Genomic DNA, 14,863 nt, shown 5'->3' with positions numbered 1-14,863 from the left:
TTTACTAGACATCACTCAGGTGTATTATTGATGCTCTCATTGATACTATGTTTTTTTCTGAAGTGTGTGTGTGTGTGTGTGTGTGTGTGTGTGTGTGTGTGTGTGTGTGTGTGTGTGTGTGTGTGTGTGTGTGTGTGTGTGTGTGTGTGTGTGTGTGTGAGTGAGATATATATAGAGAGAGAGGGGGGGCTTTGGTAGACTATTGCATTGGTCCATTCATTGGAGATGAACGCAATGCGACATCCTTTACTAGGCTCACCCACCAACAGTGCAGGTGCTGAACTGCTGATCCGAATGTATAGGTAAAAACCATATTATGCGTTTTCATCAATAAATAAATGGCGCGCGCTCGCTTTCACTGGGGGGCTTCAAATACATTCTTTCATGGGGCCCAGAATCTACAGCTACGCCCCTGGTTGTCCCAACATCGAGAAAATGTTAACTATGTGCATTGTGCCATTTCTGCAGTTCAGCTGTGACAAGAACCCTCCCTCTTGAAACGAGTCCTTCAGAATTGTAGCCACAATCGCCACAGTTAATAAGGTACACAATAAATAACAGAGAGGCTGCTATAGAATGCATAATCTGAATGTTTTTTTTGTAGCTTGTTTAGGGGACCTCAAATACCTATTAACTTGTTGAAAAGGACTAAAATACATCCCCTTTAAAGCTGCACTGTGGAACCTTTTCATGAAAATAAATCACGGAGTTAGGCCGAACAAGGGAAAACCTTGTGCACAGCCAGTGCAGCAATATACTTTTATTTTATTTTACCTTTATTTAACCAGGCAAATCAATTAAGAACAAATTCTTATTTACACTGATAATAATAATAATAATAATAATAATAATAATAATAATAATAATAATAATAATAATAATAATAATAATAATAATAATAATAATAATAATAATAATAATAATAATAATAATAATAATAATAATAATAATAATAATAATAATAATAATAATAATAATAATAATAATAATAATAATAATAATAATAATAATAATAATAATAATAATAATAATAATAATAATAATAATAATGGATTGGATTTATATAGCGCTCTTCTCTGACTCAGAGTGCTTCACAGAGTCCATTATTCGTTCATACACAGTCATACCGGTGGTGGTAAGCTACAATTGCAGCCAGAGCTGCCCTGAGGCAGACTCACGGAAGCGTGGCGAATAATCATCGCCTACGGCCCCTCCGACCACCACCAACATTCATTCACATGCATACACATTCATACGAGGCAAGTAGGTTAAGTGTCTTGCCCAAGGACACAACGGCAATGGGATGGACATGGGCTTGAGCTGATGGCCTGGCAAGAGACAATGCCTCTTGAAGACACACACACACACACACACACACACACACACACACACACACACACACACACACACACACACACACACACACACACACACACACACACACACACACACACACACACACACACACACACACTGCGTCATGGTAAATGGTAAATGGCTGCTTTTTTATATGGCACTTTTATCCAAAGTGCTTTACAATTTGTCACTCACATTTGACCCATTCACTCACACATTCACACGCCGACGGCGGAGGCAACCATGCAAGGTGCCGACCTGCTCATCGGGTGTCATGCCTCACACACACACAGTCACACACACAGACACACACATTTACACGTATAGCAGACTTAATGATTTTAGAATATTTCAGCTAATGAAGTTAAATCAACTACCCAGTTCATTTTCATAATGTAACGTTTGGCTACTTGAGAGACAGAGAGAGAGAGACAGAGACAGCTCCGAACGTTATGAGCCATTCAGTCTGAGGAGCGGCGCTGGACTTAATATATTGCACACTGCTGCCCGTCAGGCTTATAATAGTTGTATGCCTGATTCAGATACAATTGAACACAAACTGTTCCAAAGATATTAATGTTTCACATCGCCAACAAAGTAGCCTATTGAGTCCGTTGTCTCGGAATGTAAATTAGCTGTAATATCTGCGCATTTCAAAGCACACAAAAATGGCAATAGGTCTATTTTGACCTATTTCTGAATCGTGCTACATTTTCGTCTTTTGTGAGGAATGTTCATTGCCGGCACAATCCGACATAGACCGTGGCGGCTGGCGGGTCACATTTGTTGTCAACATATCTTCTCTTGTCCCTTCTCGTCTTCTTCTTCACTACCCTGCTCTTTTGTTGGTATTCTTGCCTCCATTTTTCTTTCTTTGTCATATCTGGTTCCCTATTGCACTTGTTTTTAAGGTTCTTCCTTTTCTCTATGTCTTGCCAGGTGTCATCTACAATCCAGTCTTTTCTTTCACCTTTTCACCTTTCAGGTGTCAATGAGGGCCTTCTTGCAGCTTCCCCACTGTTCCTCAACATCTCCTGTTTCTGCTAGTAGGCCCACTTGAAATCTGTTTTAAGTGTAAGCCTCGCTTCCTGCCTAACCTGGTGATCCCTTAGTTGTCTGATGTTGAATTTTCTCTGTGCTCTATTTTCTTCCCTTTTCCTTACAGCTAGATTGATTCTAAACTCTCCTATCAGCAGGTGATGGTCAGAGTCAATGTCTGCTAGTTCATTAATAGTGCAGAAGTCCGCAAGGAGGGTTCCATTCTTGTTCATTTCTCCGAGACCTTCTGTTCCCATGGTGTTCTTCCAGTGCCTGTTGTCCCTTCCAACCTTGGCATTCATATCTCCCATGATTATCTGGATGTCTCTCCTTGGGGTCTTCTTTTCCTTTTTTTTTATTATTATTATTATCTTTCTTCCCCTCTTTTTCCCTCTTTTTCTCCCATCCCACCCTTCCTGGTTGTTGCGTACTTTCCCCTACTGTTGGTCCGAGAGACCGGAGACTGTCACATGCTTTCCTCCGACGCATGTGCAGCCTGCCGGCAGGCCAGCCTGGCCGCGCAGGTTCTCACCGGGGAGAGTGAGTTCCTACCCTTGAGTTCCTACCCTTGCTGAGCAGGCGCCCCGACCGAACTGTAGGGGTCGCTGTCCACAACGCCCAGGACCCACCCTTCAGCTTTCCCACCCTCTAATACTGCCAATTGTATTAGTGTGAGAGGCCAGCCAAGCTGATAGCAACGCCGGGAGCTGGATTCGAACAGGCGAATCCAGCGTCTCCGGTGTTGGTGACGAACGCAATCTCCGCTACGCCACCTGACCCCTCTCCCTTGGGGTCTTCTGAACCTTCGCTTGCAGTTGTTGTTAAAACTTCTCCTTTTCTTCAGTTTCAGGAGAGTTTGTCGGTGCATAGCACTGAATGATGGTGATGTTTCGACCCTTGGATAAAAACCTGGCAGTGATTATCCGTTCAGAAACTGGTTTCCAATCAATGAGGCTTCTTGCAGCATCTTTAGAGAGAATCAGGCCCACACCTTGCATATGTGGATCCTCTTCGTTCTCCCTATACAGAAACCTCTCTCCTGTGGCTGTAGTAACTTCCCCAAAGGTGTTCCATCTACACTCACTAACTCCCATTACACTGACATTGTATCTTCTCATCTCCTTTGCTAGTTGTGCTAGCTTTCCTGCTTGATGAAGAGTTCTCACATTCCAGCATTGTATTCTGGTCTTGGACTTGAACTGCAGCAGGCCTTTCCTCCCTTGGGCTTCTCTCAGGGATTGGCCCAAGGAACTCATTCGTCTCCTACTGGTAGGGTGGCATGCTTGATTCAGGTGAGATTGCTTTGTTCTGGTTTCGGATTCTGTAATCATTTATTACGGCTGGGTGGGTGATTGGCCCAAGCAGTCGATGGGGCCAGACATTTCTTAGTAATGGGTTGAGTACAAGCCGTCCCGGCACGTCAAGCCCGGCCAACTCCTGCCACTTTATGATGAAGGCACGAATGCCCACACCACCCGCAGCACGGGACAGCTTGAATGCTGTCTGTGTTGTTCCCGTCACTGGCAGCAGCAGCCCTGAATGATGTTTGAACGAATGAATGAAAGATTTTTATTTTCGAACAAGTATAAAAACAAAAATATATCTGTTCTGACATATACAAAAGATAATAAAAAAAGACAACAAAAAAAGAAACAGTTAAACAAATCTGTTCGAAAAAGGAGTAGGAAGAAGTATACACTTTTTAAAAATGTATTCCTACCTCTTTTAATCATTTAATCTATTGTTAATTATATGTATAAACGCTGTATCTCTATATAATCCAATACATTTATATATAAATACATTTATATAAATATACCTATAAATATGTAATATATTATATATATACTAAATAAATACCATATGATATACATAATTTCTTCAACGCGGAAGCGCAAGTTGGTTGCCTAAAGTGTTCACGCGCCCCGGATTCGGAGGTAGTTATTAATAGACTGACGTCACTGACGTCAATCACAAACGGGGATAAATAGCATGCAAAAAACAATGATTTATACTTGCTATATTAACGTTATTGTGCATTTTAATAGTAATTATTATTCATTTTAAACATGTTTAGTTTATTTTTAGGGCTTCAAGCCTTCAAAATATCTAAAATAAAAAAACTCAAGTTCTTCTTCTCCTACTGATCTCATTGCTCTCAACCAGGGGGGCGGCGCCCTAGCGCCCCCTACTGGCGGCCGCCACTGCACCTATGGCTGTGTAGTAAACGGGAGCGGAGGAGGGGAGAGCCGAGTTCACGGTTCTTGCTGCACGCCTGGAGATACTAAATCCAAATTGAACTCTGGCATTTGAAAGAGGAGATTTGGCCCGATCCATAGATGTGCGAGTTGGCTATAATAAGGTAATTTATAGGCCTGGTATTCTATATTCTATAATAATATTTCAAATTGCATGTGTCCGGATGGCGTCTAGTTTTTTCCGCGTTTGCGTTCTGCGATCTGATGCGGAAATGGGCGCAGAAACAGGCGTCACGCGATTGGGCGCACATGTCACATGACCAGAAACGTCAGTGGCCAATCAGATCGCACCAGAAACGTCAGTGGCCAATCAGATCGCAGAACGCGAACGTTGGTAAAAAACTAGACGCGTCCGGATGGCAGAATTTAGTACTGTATCTACAAAACGTTTCATATCTGGTCAATTTTAGGAAAATTGATATTCTCCTTTGGTTCGTTACAATTTACTCAAGCCTAGTAACAGACACAATATTTCTGACACTGGGAATACATTCCCTGAGATCAATAGATGTCCCTAGATACCAAGAACATGCAAATGGCCTTGCAGAAGTAAATAGGGCTAGGGCTTAAGAGGTTAAAACTATTTGGGTGGAATAAACCATAAAAAGTTTAAGTTCATTGACACCTCCCATACGTTTCTATGAGAAACGGTCCATGAGATATGAAAAGGGGTGGGTCTAATTTCAACTGACAATGATGGAAATGTATTATTTATAAATGTTTTCAAGGTATATCAACGACTATAGGTTCACTATGGCATGTTGTAAGCAGGTGCCAGAGAGCTTATTACCAGCGAATGTGTGTAGTATTGCCCTCTTGTGTTCAAAGTTTATAACTTTATCCTGAATACTGTATGTCTTTCAATGGACAATGATGGAAATGAATTCAAATAACATACGTTGTTGTTGAGTGATTTGGAAAATATCTGGAAAATATCACTCTAAAAGATTTAGGTTGACCGTGAAACTGCAAGAACATTGGATCAAAATGTTTCAAAACTGACTTGTCCAAAGGCCTCAATTAAGGCCCCGGCATTTGAGACAGCAGACCTAATGGTTGAGCCTGTGGTTAGCCTTCCCAAATCTTCTCCAGTGAGAAACAGACAGAAAGTCTGTTTGAAATCCAGTACATACTATACAGAACACAATACAGGCATATACTATACACATCCACACACATACTGTATACTCACACAAACCTTCTGTGGACAAACTATTTCACTCTCCATTTCCCACATCCCGTATTGCTTTCTCTCTCCCTCTCCCTCTTTCTCTCGATCTCTCTCTCTCCCTCTCTCCCCTCTCTCTCTAAGTTTTGTTTTCCTTCTCCACCCCTTTCCCCATCTCCCCTTACCCCCCCCCTCTATTTCCTTTCCTCCAAGTATTTACATTTCACACATTCCTTCCAAAAAACAAAACTCTTTATTGTATTAGAAATACACAAACTGCTGGAAATAAGCAATTCAAACTATGGCAGAAAACAAGTTGATCAACAACTCAGTATGTTGAGGGGGCGTGGCCTTCTATTCACTGGACAAGCATAGATGCTTGATTGTTAAGCACTCCTCCTCTCAGTCCTCTCATCTTCTTGTATCAAAAACAGTACTGTATTTGTAAATCTGGTATGTCATAAATGTATAGATGTAGCAGTACTGTATCTATATGTCATGTATGTCATATGTTATGATGCATTGAAAATGGGGGACCCTGATGTAAACAAGACGAAAGTCTTTCTCTGGTCTGCAACCCCTTAACAATTGTGTGTATTGAGCCGTACTGTATTGTACACATTCTGCAATCTGTTAATAACATGTTCAATCAATCAATCAATCTCTTAGTCAGCAAGTCAGAAAGCAGATGATGTCACTGATGGGCCAATCAGAGTAGCTAGATGAGACTGATGGGCCAATCAGAGTAGCTAGATGAGACTGATGGGCCAATCAGAATAATCTTGTATTATGCTATATTTCAGAGGAAGCAGATTGGATATCCGAAATTACTTTATTTTGTTGATATCCAGGAGGATAGAGATCAAGGGGCTTTAGTCATCAACAACAACAACAACAGTTCTAACATTTTGGGTACTTTTTATGTCAACATACCTTCTGTTAAAACATGCAACAAGATTGAACATTGTACTGAATCTTTAATGTAAAACGCTTTGTGGTAAATTCTTAATGTAAACATTAATATTTTTAATAACCAGTTTAGAGGGTTTCTTGTACAATTTACAGCATTCGTTCTCTGATAATGTCTTTCATATCCAAACAAAATTGGTATTGTAACTGAAACATCCTAACCGAATCGCACCTAATCGTATCTGAAATCGAATCAGGACCTTGTGAATCGGAATTTAATTTATAAATGAATGAACCTCAGTAAATATGCAATTAACTGATACACAAAATGTATTGCGCTCTGAACAGTCTATTAGTGTACTGTATGTGTGTAGGGGGAGGTACAATAAGAGTTTTCTTCTTCCTGTTCCTTTCGGCCATGGAATTTAGTGGATCAAATTAAGTGAACTATATGTATTGAAGACACTGTTGGACTGTAACAATTCCATGTACGAATAAATAAAATGGTGATGAAATGATATGTTTTTATATATGGGATTGTGGAAATGCACTGTATGTATCAAATACATCTATGTCACTTCAATAAAACATATAACAAAGTTATATAATAATAATACATTCTTATTATAAATTAAAAAAAAACACTTCTTTCAGACTGTAATATTTAAAGGCTGTAGCAATTCTTACCCTGTAGTCCTGAAGTCTGTACTTCTGGGTGTTGATGTGGGATATTCCTTGAAGATGTACCACACTGTATCACTATCCTCCTTACCGTTCTTTTAGGTTGACTATGAAACTGAGAACATAGGACTGTTCCGAATGTTTCAAAACAGACTTGTCCAAAGGCTTCAATTAGCCTTGTATGAGCATGTAAACCTAGTCAGAGACAGCAGACCTGATGGTGGAGCCTGTGGTTAGCCTTCCCAAACTTTCTCCAGTGAGAAACAAGACAGAAAATCAGTTTGAAACCCAGGTTGATATAGAGCACACAATACAGGCATACACACATCCCTTCTCTCTCTCTAAGTTTTGCTTTCCTTCTCCACCCCTTTCCCCATATCTCCTGCCCCCCTCCCCTCGCCTTTCCTTTCCTCAAAGTCATTGCATTTCACACACAAAACAAACAGAAAACTCCTTCCAAAAAAACAAAACTCTTTATTGCATTAGAAATACACAAACCGCTAGAAATAACCAATGCAAACAAGTTGACCAGAACGTGGATGAAGGTTAGTGACAGTATCTATTCTATACCCACGCGGCCACTGATCATGACAGGACAAACGCTGGTTTCACCCAGATTCATTCTGTCCTGTGTTTTCGAAGCATCTCTATTTACTATTCACACCGGCTTTTGACATCTAGCCTCCGAGACAGTGTGAGTGGAAGAGAGACAGAGAGATAGTCTAGACGGGTCAAATCACCAGGCCACAGGTCAAAGTCTGGTTCGAAAGCCAGGTTCAAACGTCGGCTTTGAGCTCTCCTTTGACAAACCGGATGTGAAACATCGTCGGGCCTAATACATGTATTGACCTTTGATTGATTTATTAACAGCAATCATCCTCTTTCTTCAACATGACATAAACAAGGACACAAAGTGTCATAGATGCAAAGCATTGCATACGGCAGCTGGTTACATCACAGCTGGACCAGCAGTACATTATTCCACAGTAATGTAATGGGTTTTCTACCAGGAGCTTTCACGCCATGGTGTTGACGGTCCGCTCTGGCTGCTCCGTGTCAGCAAGGTCTGCAAGGTGTTGCACACGTGACACGAAGGAATGATTGTTGTTGTCATGACGCCAAACTGATGCTTGTCGGATGCCACTAGGGGGCAGACTGACTGACTGACTCACTGACTGAATGAATGAGTGAGTGGGTTATTGACATTGCCGATCATCAGGTGCTTTGCATCTAAAAACAAAACCCCAAAAAACAAAAAGGCACTGACAAACTAACTGACCATCACCCCGTTAGTATGTGATTAAATCCCTGTGTGCTTTTTGCCACTGAACTTCAAACTAAAATATATTTACGGAAACAGCTCGTGTCAGTCTGTCAAGAATAAAAAATGTACTACAGTAGGTCAATAACATTGAAAGAGGTTAAGGCACATGTTTTACATACGGTCATTGTATACAGTGATATTGTACAGCAAGGTATCAGCATTTCTTTCTATTCAGTAGATAACCAAGAGTGAGAGAGACATCGAAGACTGATGATGGGAGGCTCAAGAACACACACCTACCCTCAAGTTTCATGGACACAGATTAAGCCTAGTCCTGGGCAAACCTTACGCCTATAGTCTTGGTCAAACATTGTTCTTTTTCAAAGGAGGTCTCCCATAGACATAATTCAGTTTGGGGTTTATGTGTGATGATCCTTGTCTGAGTATTTCTGTAAAGGATTTCCACCTGAATGTGGCGTAGGTGTGCTCTCTCTAAAGTAGGGCTGCAACGATTAGTCGACATAATCGACGATGTCGATTATAAAAAATAGTCGACGAGGAATTGTTGCTTCGATTAGTCGTTAAAAAAAAATCGTATTATTATTATTATTATTATTATTATTATATTTTTTTTGCACTACCTATCTTTGTGAAAGTGGCTTCTCAGCTCTGGTCCAGCCAGCTGAAGACTTCTTAGCTTAACATAACAGACCGACAGTAAGTTTGGGGGAACTAATGGGCTAACTGGGGATGTTGTTTGCTCCTGACAAGAGTCTCTAAGTCTGGGGTGATGGTAGACAAAGCAACTCTGAGGTCATGCTCAATGTCCAATCTGTTCCTCTGCTCTGTCTTCAGCTGGACGAGAGCTGAGGAGGCCACTTTCACAAAGATAGGTAGTGCAAAAAAAAAAAAAAAAATAATAATAATAATAATAATAAAATATATATATATTTTTTTTTAAATACATTTTTTTTTCGATTAGTCGACTAATCGGAAAAATAATCAACAGATTAGTCGACTACCAAAATAGTCATTAGTTGCATCCCTACTCTAAAGCTTGAAAACACCCTCACAGTCTTCACAGATTACATAAGGTGTGTCCTCCCAACCGACCAGTACGACCGGTATATGGAACCGTGTATCCCTTTAAAGACTTAAAGAATAAACTAAAAACTAAAAAAATACTATGGGATGTGTTTCCTCTAAGCCAGGGAAGATACAGTAGCTCAGTTTGGATCCTCTCAAATAATGTGACCTTGCACACGAGTAAGCGTGCATGGACAAGAAAATTGTCTCTTGAGAATTCCTTGAATTATTAAAGCCCTTTTTTTTTTTTTGCCGTCCAAGCCCATTTTCCCCTTAGAGCCAGGTTACAGCAAGAAGAATTTTTTTTTACGGTAGGTGAGATTTACACTCCAATTTTCTTAATTTGCACAAGACAGTTTAATGGGAGCTGGGACCTGGTGAACATCTTGCCAGGTGTGTGTCACGGACGATTCCAACCTATTATATAATAATAATAATTATTATTATTTATTATTATTATTATTATTATTATAATCTTTAATATTATTTAAAACATCTTTTGTTACAGAAGATGCTAAGACAAATAAGCTAATGATTTGAATGCCATTCCATATCGACCTTTACTTCTATCCTAGCATTCATTTGGTCAGAGAAGGTTTCCCCTTTTTCTCTCTCAATATCTTATTCTGGGACAAATCCCTTTTAACCATTTCAGACAATACATACACACCAACTCCATCCTCCATAGCAGGCCTTAAAATCACACCATTGAATCTACCCATAACATGTAGCATTACTAGTCTACTCTTCATAACAGATACAATAGAGACAACACAGCAAAACACCCACAGTCATTAAACCCGTCGGTATTGTAGCAAGAAGACAGTATTCTAGAACAGCAGATAGAAGAATAATTTAAAAAAAGAAAAAGGGGGCAAAAACGTTCTAACTCAAATGCAATCATTAAAGTACACATACTGTATATTTCCTTGTGCAATGCAAGATGTGCTGTACGGATTACATTCAGCTTCCGAAATCCACATCTTTCTTTCATTATTCCCTTACGTACAATAAACTAAAGATGAAATAGAGGCCTTGCACAGAACGCTTGCGTAGTTCTCATTCTTCCAACATGGCCTGTAACCATCGGTTACCACTTTCAAGAGAAAATGCCTCATTTCTGTGCAGTAGTAAAACACTGGGAAAGCATGATATTACTGTTCCAGAGTAATACTTGTTTACAAAATCCAGTAATAATACATCAAATTATAATAATTTTGTTGGTATAGGCCTATTTTTCATGTGTCAACGAATAACAACCATTGTTTTGCAGACAGCAACCATTGCTTCTTCCAACACGGAGGACAAATGGGCATTCTAAGCATTGTGTGAAAGGCCTCTATTTGGATACATTTGAGTGTTTTGAGAACGACAACACGACAAAATCAAATACGCATCTCCATTATTCCATGTGCATCTTGTGAACGACAACAAGATGGACTCTGAGAAGCTTGCACACATCCTGACATATAAACAGCATCATGACACAGAACTAATATTAAAGCTTACAGGATGACACAGCCCCATATTATGTTAAGTGCACTTAGGTGGTTTTGCATTGAGAATGACAGGTAAAAACGTACAGGTAAAATTAAGAATATGTTCAATTGAAACAAGAGAAAGTAAAAAATGAAAATAAAACAGAAAATAGAAACTATGATCTACAGGGGGGGGGGGGGGGGCTTAATCAATAGAGATGTCTTAAGTTGGACTGGCACAGCAACGGTCCAAATCACAGTCCAATTCCAATTAAGAGTCATCCATTGCTTCTTCTTCCTCCTCCTCCTCTTCTTCTTCGACTCTGTGGGGGAGGGGCTTTTCCGCAAATCAAACCAAACCAAACCAAACCGAGCCGAGCCGAGCCGAGCTGGGCTGGGCTGTACTGTTCTGGCCTAGTTACACATCTCCCATTAGATACCGGACATTTTGTTGGTCGGCGGGTCAGCGTTGGATAGAACCGTTCCACGGCCAGCGCAGCGCGAAGCCCAGCTCGGGGAGAGGAAGAGGGGGTACGGGCGGTGGGAGGTGGGCGGTGGGTGTGGTCGGAGAAGCGGACGTGCGGAAGAAGTCGTCACACAGCTATAATAGAGTCTCTTAAGCGGAGGAGTAGATGTATTTGGTCTTGGCCAGACCCGTCAGCTCGTCCTCGTAGCGCGGCAGGCAACAGAACAGGATGCCACAGCCCACGGTCAGGATGGTGGCGCCCCAGCCGAAGCCGTACGCCCAGGGTAGTCGTAGTGGCCCTCGAAGATCTCCTCGTTGAACTTCACCGGGTAGATGATGAGGGCGATGATCTGGAGGATCACTGGAGAGAGAGGGGGAGGGGGGGGGGGAGAGAGAGAGGGGGGGGGTGGAGGGAGAGAGAGAGAGAGAGAGAGGGGGGGAGGGAGAGAGAGAGAGAGAGAGAGAGAGAGAGAGAGAGAAGAGAGAGAGAGAGAGAGAGAGAGAGAGAGAGAGGGGGAGGGAAAGAGAGAGAGAGAGAGAGAGAGAGAGAGAGGGGGGGGGGGGGGGGGGAGAAGTGAGTGAATCAATTATATAATATTGTTGGAATTATTGCAGATTTGTATGCATTACATTGACATTGTGTCATGATTGTTGTTCTCGTAAAAATTGAATATTATTACAATTATTACAATATTGAATATGAGTGAACGTGTTATTTTCATGGGCTAGGAAAGTACAGTAGTCAGACTCAAACTTGTGATGTCATCATCATATATAAGGTAGGTATAAGCTGCTCCATTGACAATAAATGTGAGACTGATTGTGTGGACTCACAGAATGTTTGTTTTCATTTTAATACCAACATTAACTGTATTCTATAGTAGTATTTGCACTTCCGGAACAGAAAATGTACCTGTATACTCTCCTGTGCTGTGCTCTGCAGGCTTGTCTATCTATAGCCTACATATATATATACAGTATATCTCCCAATTCATTGTCTATGAAGCAGCTTCAGACTTTATACATTAGTAAGTTTTAGCGCTTTCGTTTTTGGGTTTAGGAATTGTTCATAGATCTAGATCTAAGTCATTCTTGCCTCGATACAGAAATCAAGGTGCCCTTTTTTTCATAATATTTTTTTCCCTGCCAGTTCAGCACTGCCATATTATTCCATTGTATCTGATCTTTCAGTAATGTTAGAAGATATAAAAGTTGATTTTTGTATCAAAGCAAGAATGACTTATTTGAATGTCTTCAAAAAGACTGGTCTGGTCCTTTAACAGTGTTTCTCTTCCTTTCTACCGTCGACCTCTTGCCTTGGTAGAATCAGGGACAATGAGAGACACACACACGCACACACGCACACGTCACACACCCACAGGAGAGAGTTAGCTTTGCGTCAGAGGTCACAGAGGCAAGTCTGAATCAGAGGAATATGACACAGGAGTGAGAGAAGCACAGACAGACAGTTATTAGTCAGAGGGTCATAAAGGCGTGCCAAATAAATAGATAGACAGAGAAGAAGGGAGACAACGGAGAAAGGCAGTCAGATTATTGGTTAAGGTTCCCACGAAAAGAGATTAACAACGTGTTTTTCGAGTCCGTGAGTTGGTGTGGTTTTTCATGAAACAGGTTGATCGGGGTGGAAGTTGTAATACGGGGAGGGGCTTGATTTGAAAATGTACCAATTATAATGGACAAAATGGAGACTGACAGCGACAAAGACCAATAGGAAGATATTTTCTATATAATGGGAAGTGGGTTTATTTTCAAACCGATGATCAGAATCAGAATCAGAAAGGTCTTTATTTGCCAAGTATACTTTTCACATACAAGGAATTTGCTTTGGACGTTACTGGTGCGACATTAGCGGACAGACATTAACAGACAGATAATACAATAAAGTGGTGGAGTAAAATAAAATGAAATATGAGCTAATAGAATAATATATTTATGAAATAAAATATAGGCCAGGGCTGTTGTACGACTGTATAAGAGGTTGAATAAAATTATGTGGGATATAAACTAAATAAAATATAGCTCAATCAATCATATCATACTTGACGCTAGCCTCGGGCAGATATAAAGTAGCTAACAGGAGGGTGTGGCAAATACTTTCACACCACAGTGTAACTGCTACGTCAACAAGTCAACAAGCCGGGAGCGAGTCAGGATTCACTAACGGCGATCAAACCGCAAACAGTGTAATGGTGTCAGCAATAGCTCTGGTGTAAATCTCTCGAGACGTCCATTACAGAGAGAAGAGTGAGGATAAACCTCCTTCCTCCCCGACCTGTCTTGTGTGAGTCAATGGACCTGTCTCAAACCCTGCCCTCTTTTCTTGATCCTCCAATCACAACTGTCGCTTACCTCGGACAAACTTGGTTTGTCCGAGGTAAGCGACGTTTGTCCGAGGTAAGCGACAGTTGTGATTGGAGGAGCAAGAAAAGAGGGCAGGGTTTGAGACAGGTCCATTCTCTGTCAGGGTGAGTGAGTTACGCTTTCAACAACACAGGAAGGGCCAAGTTTAATATGTCCTTAATAACAAACGACCATATTTATCTATATCTGGTCACCTCCGTTTGAATATATTCAGTGTTTATTCGATTTGTTCTATATATGTGTAATTTGTCATTCTTCCCTATATACTAGGGATGTCCGATATTATCGGTCCGACCGATATTATCGGGCCGATATCGGCAGTAAAATGTGATATCGGAAAATATCGGTATCGGTTTAAAAAAAAAAAAAAACAATAACAATATTTGTTATATATATATCCAGTGAAATTATTAGTTACCTGAAATTATTCCGTTTTTTGGGACGGGGATACCCTGCATATATCGGTATCGGTTGATATCGGTTGATATCGGTATCGGAAATTAAGAGTTGGACAATATCGGAATATCGGTATCGGTAAAAAAGCCAATATCGAGCATCCCTACTATATACCCATACCTCACACAGGGAATGGAAATAAACATTTGTAAATGTAGTCATTTCAGTTAGTGTAGATCGGACATATTGGAGCAGATTAATGCCCGAGAATAAATAGTAAGACAATAGAATGTCCTCAAGTATAACAACAATACAAGGAAGCGTGTGTCTGTCTTTGTCTGTGTGCGTCTGCGTCAGTGATCTCACTATTCGAAGGCTGAG

The 14,863-nt window shown here is 40.7% G+C and overlaps 2 protein-coding genes across 2 annotated transcripts in view; both read right to left on the bottom strand.

Annotated features, from left to right (window-relative positions):
* Positions 1-7,636, bottom strand: part of tnfaip3 (tumor necrosis factor, alpha-induced protein 3) — a 93,906-nt gene extending 86,270 nt beyond the window's left edge. The window contains exon 1 of the mRNA XM_084321429.1: positions 7,417-7,636. The gene's annotated coding sequence lies outside the window, so the exon portion shown is untranslated. The remainder of the gene's footprint in view (positions 1-7,416) is intronic.
* Positions 7,637-7,864: 228 nt separating this feature from the next.
* perp (p53 apoptosis effector related to pmp22) overlaps positions 7,865-14,863 on the bottom strand; it is a 24,273-nt gene continuing 17,274 nt past the window's right edge. The window contains 2 exon segments of the mRNA XM_084322203.1: positions 7,865-11,988; positions 11,991-12,065. Coding sequence (XP_084178329.1) covers positions 11,855-11,988; positions 11,991-12,065 — 209 coding nt within the window. The 3' untranslated portion in view covers positions 7,865-11,854.

Source organism: Notolepis coatsorum (assembly GCF_963971535.1).
Source record: "Notolepis coatsorum genome assembly, chromosome: 9".
Lineage (NCBI taxonomy): Eukaryota > Metazoa > Chordata > Actinopteri > Aulopiformes > Paralepididae > Notolepis > Notolepis coatsorum.
Note: the sequence above shows the minus strand (reverse complement) of the source record. Positions and strands in the feature narration are given on the sequence as shown.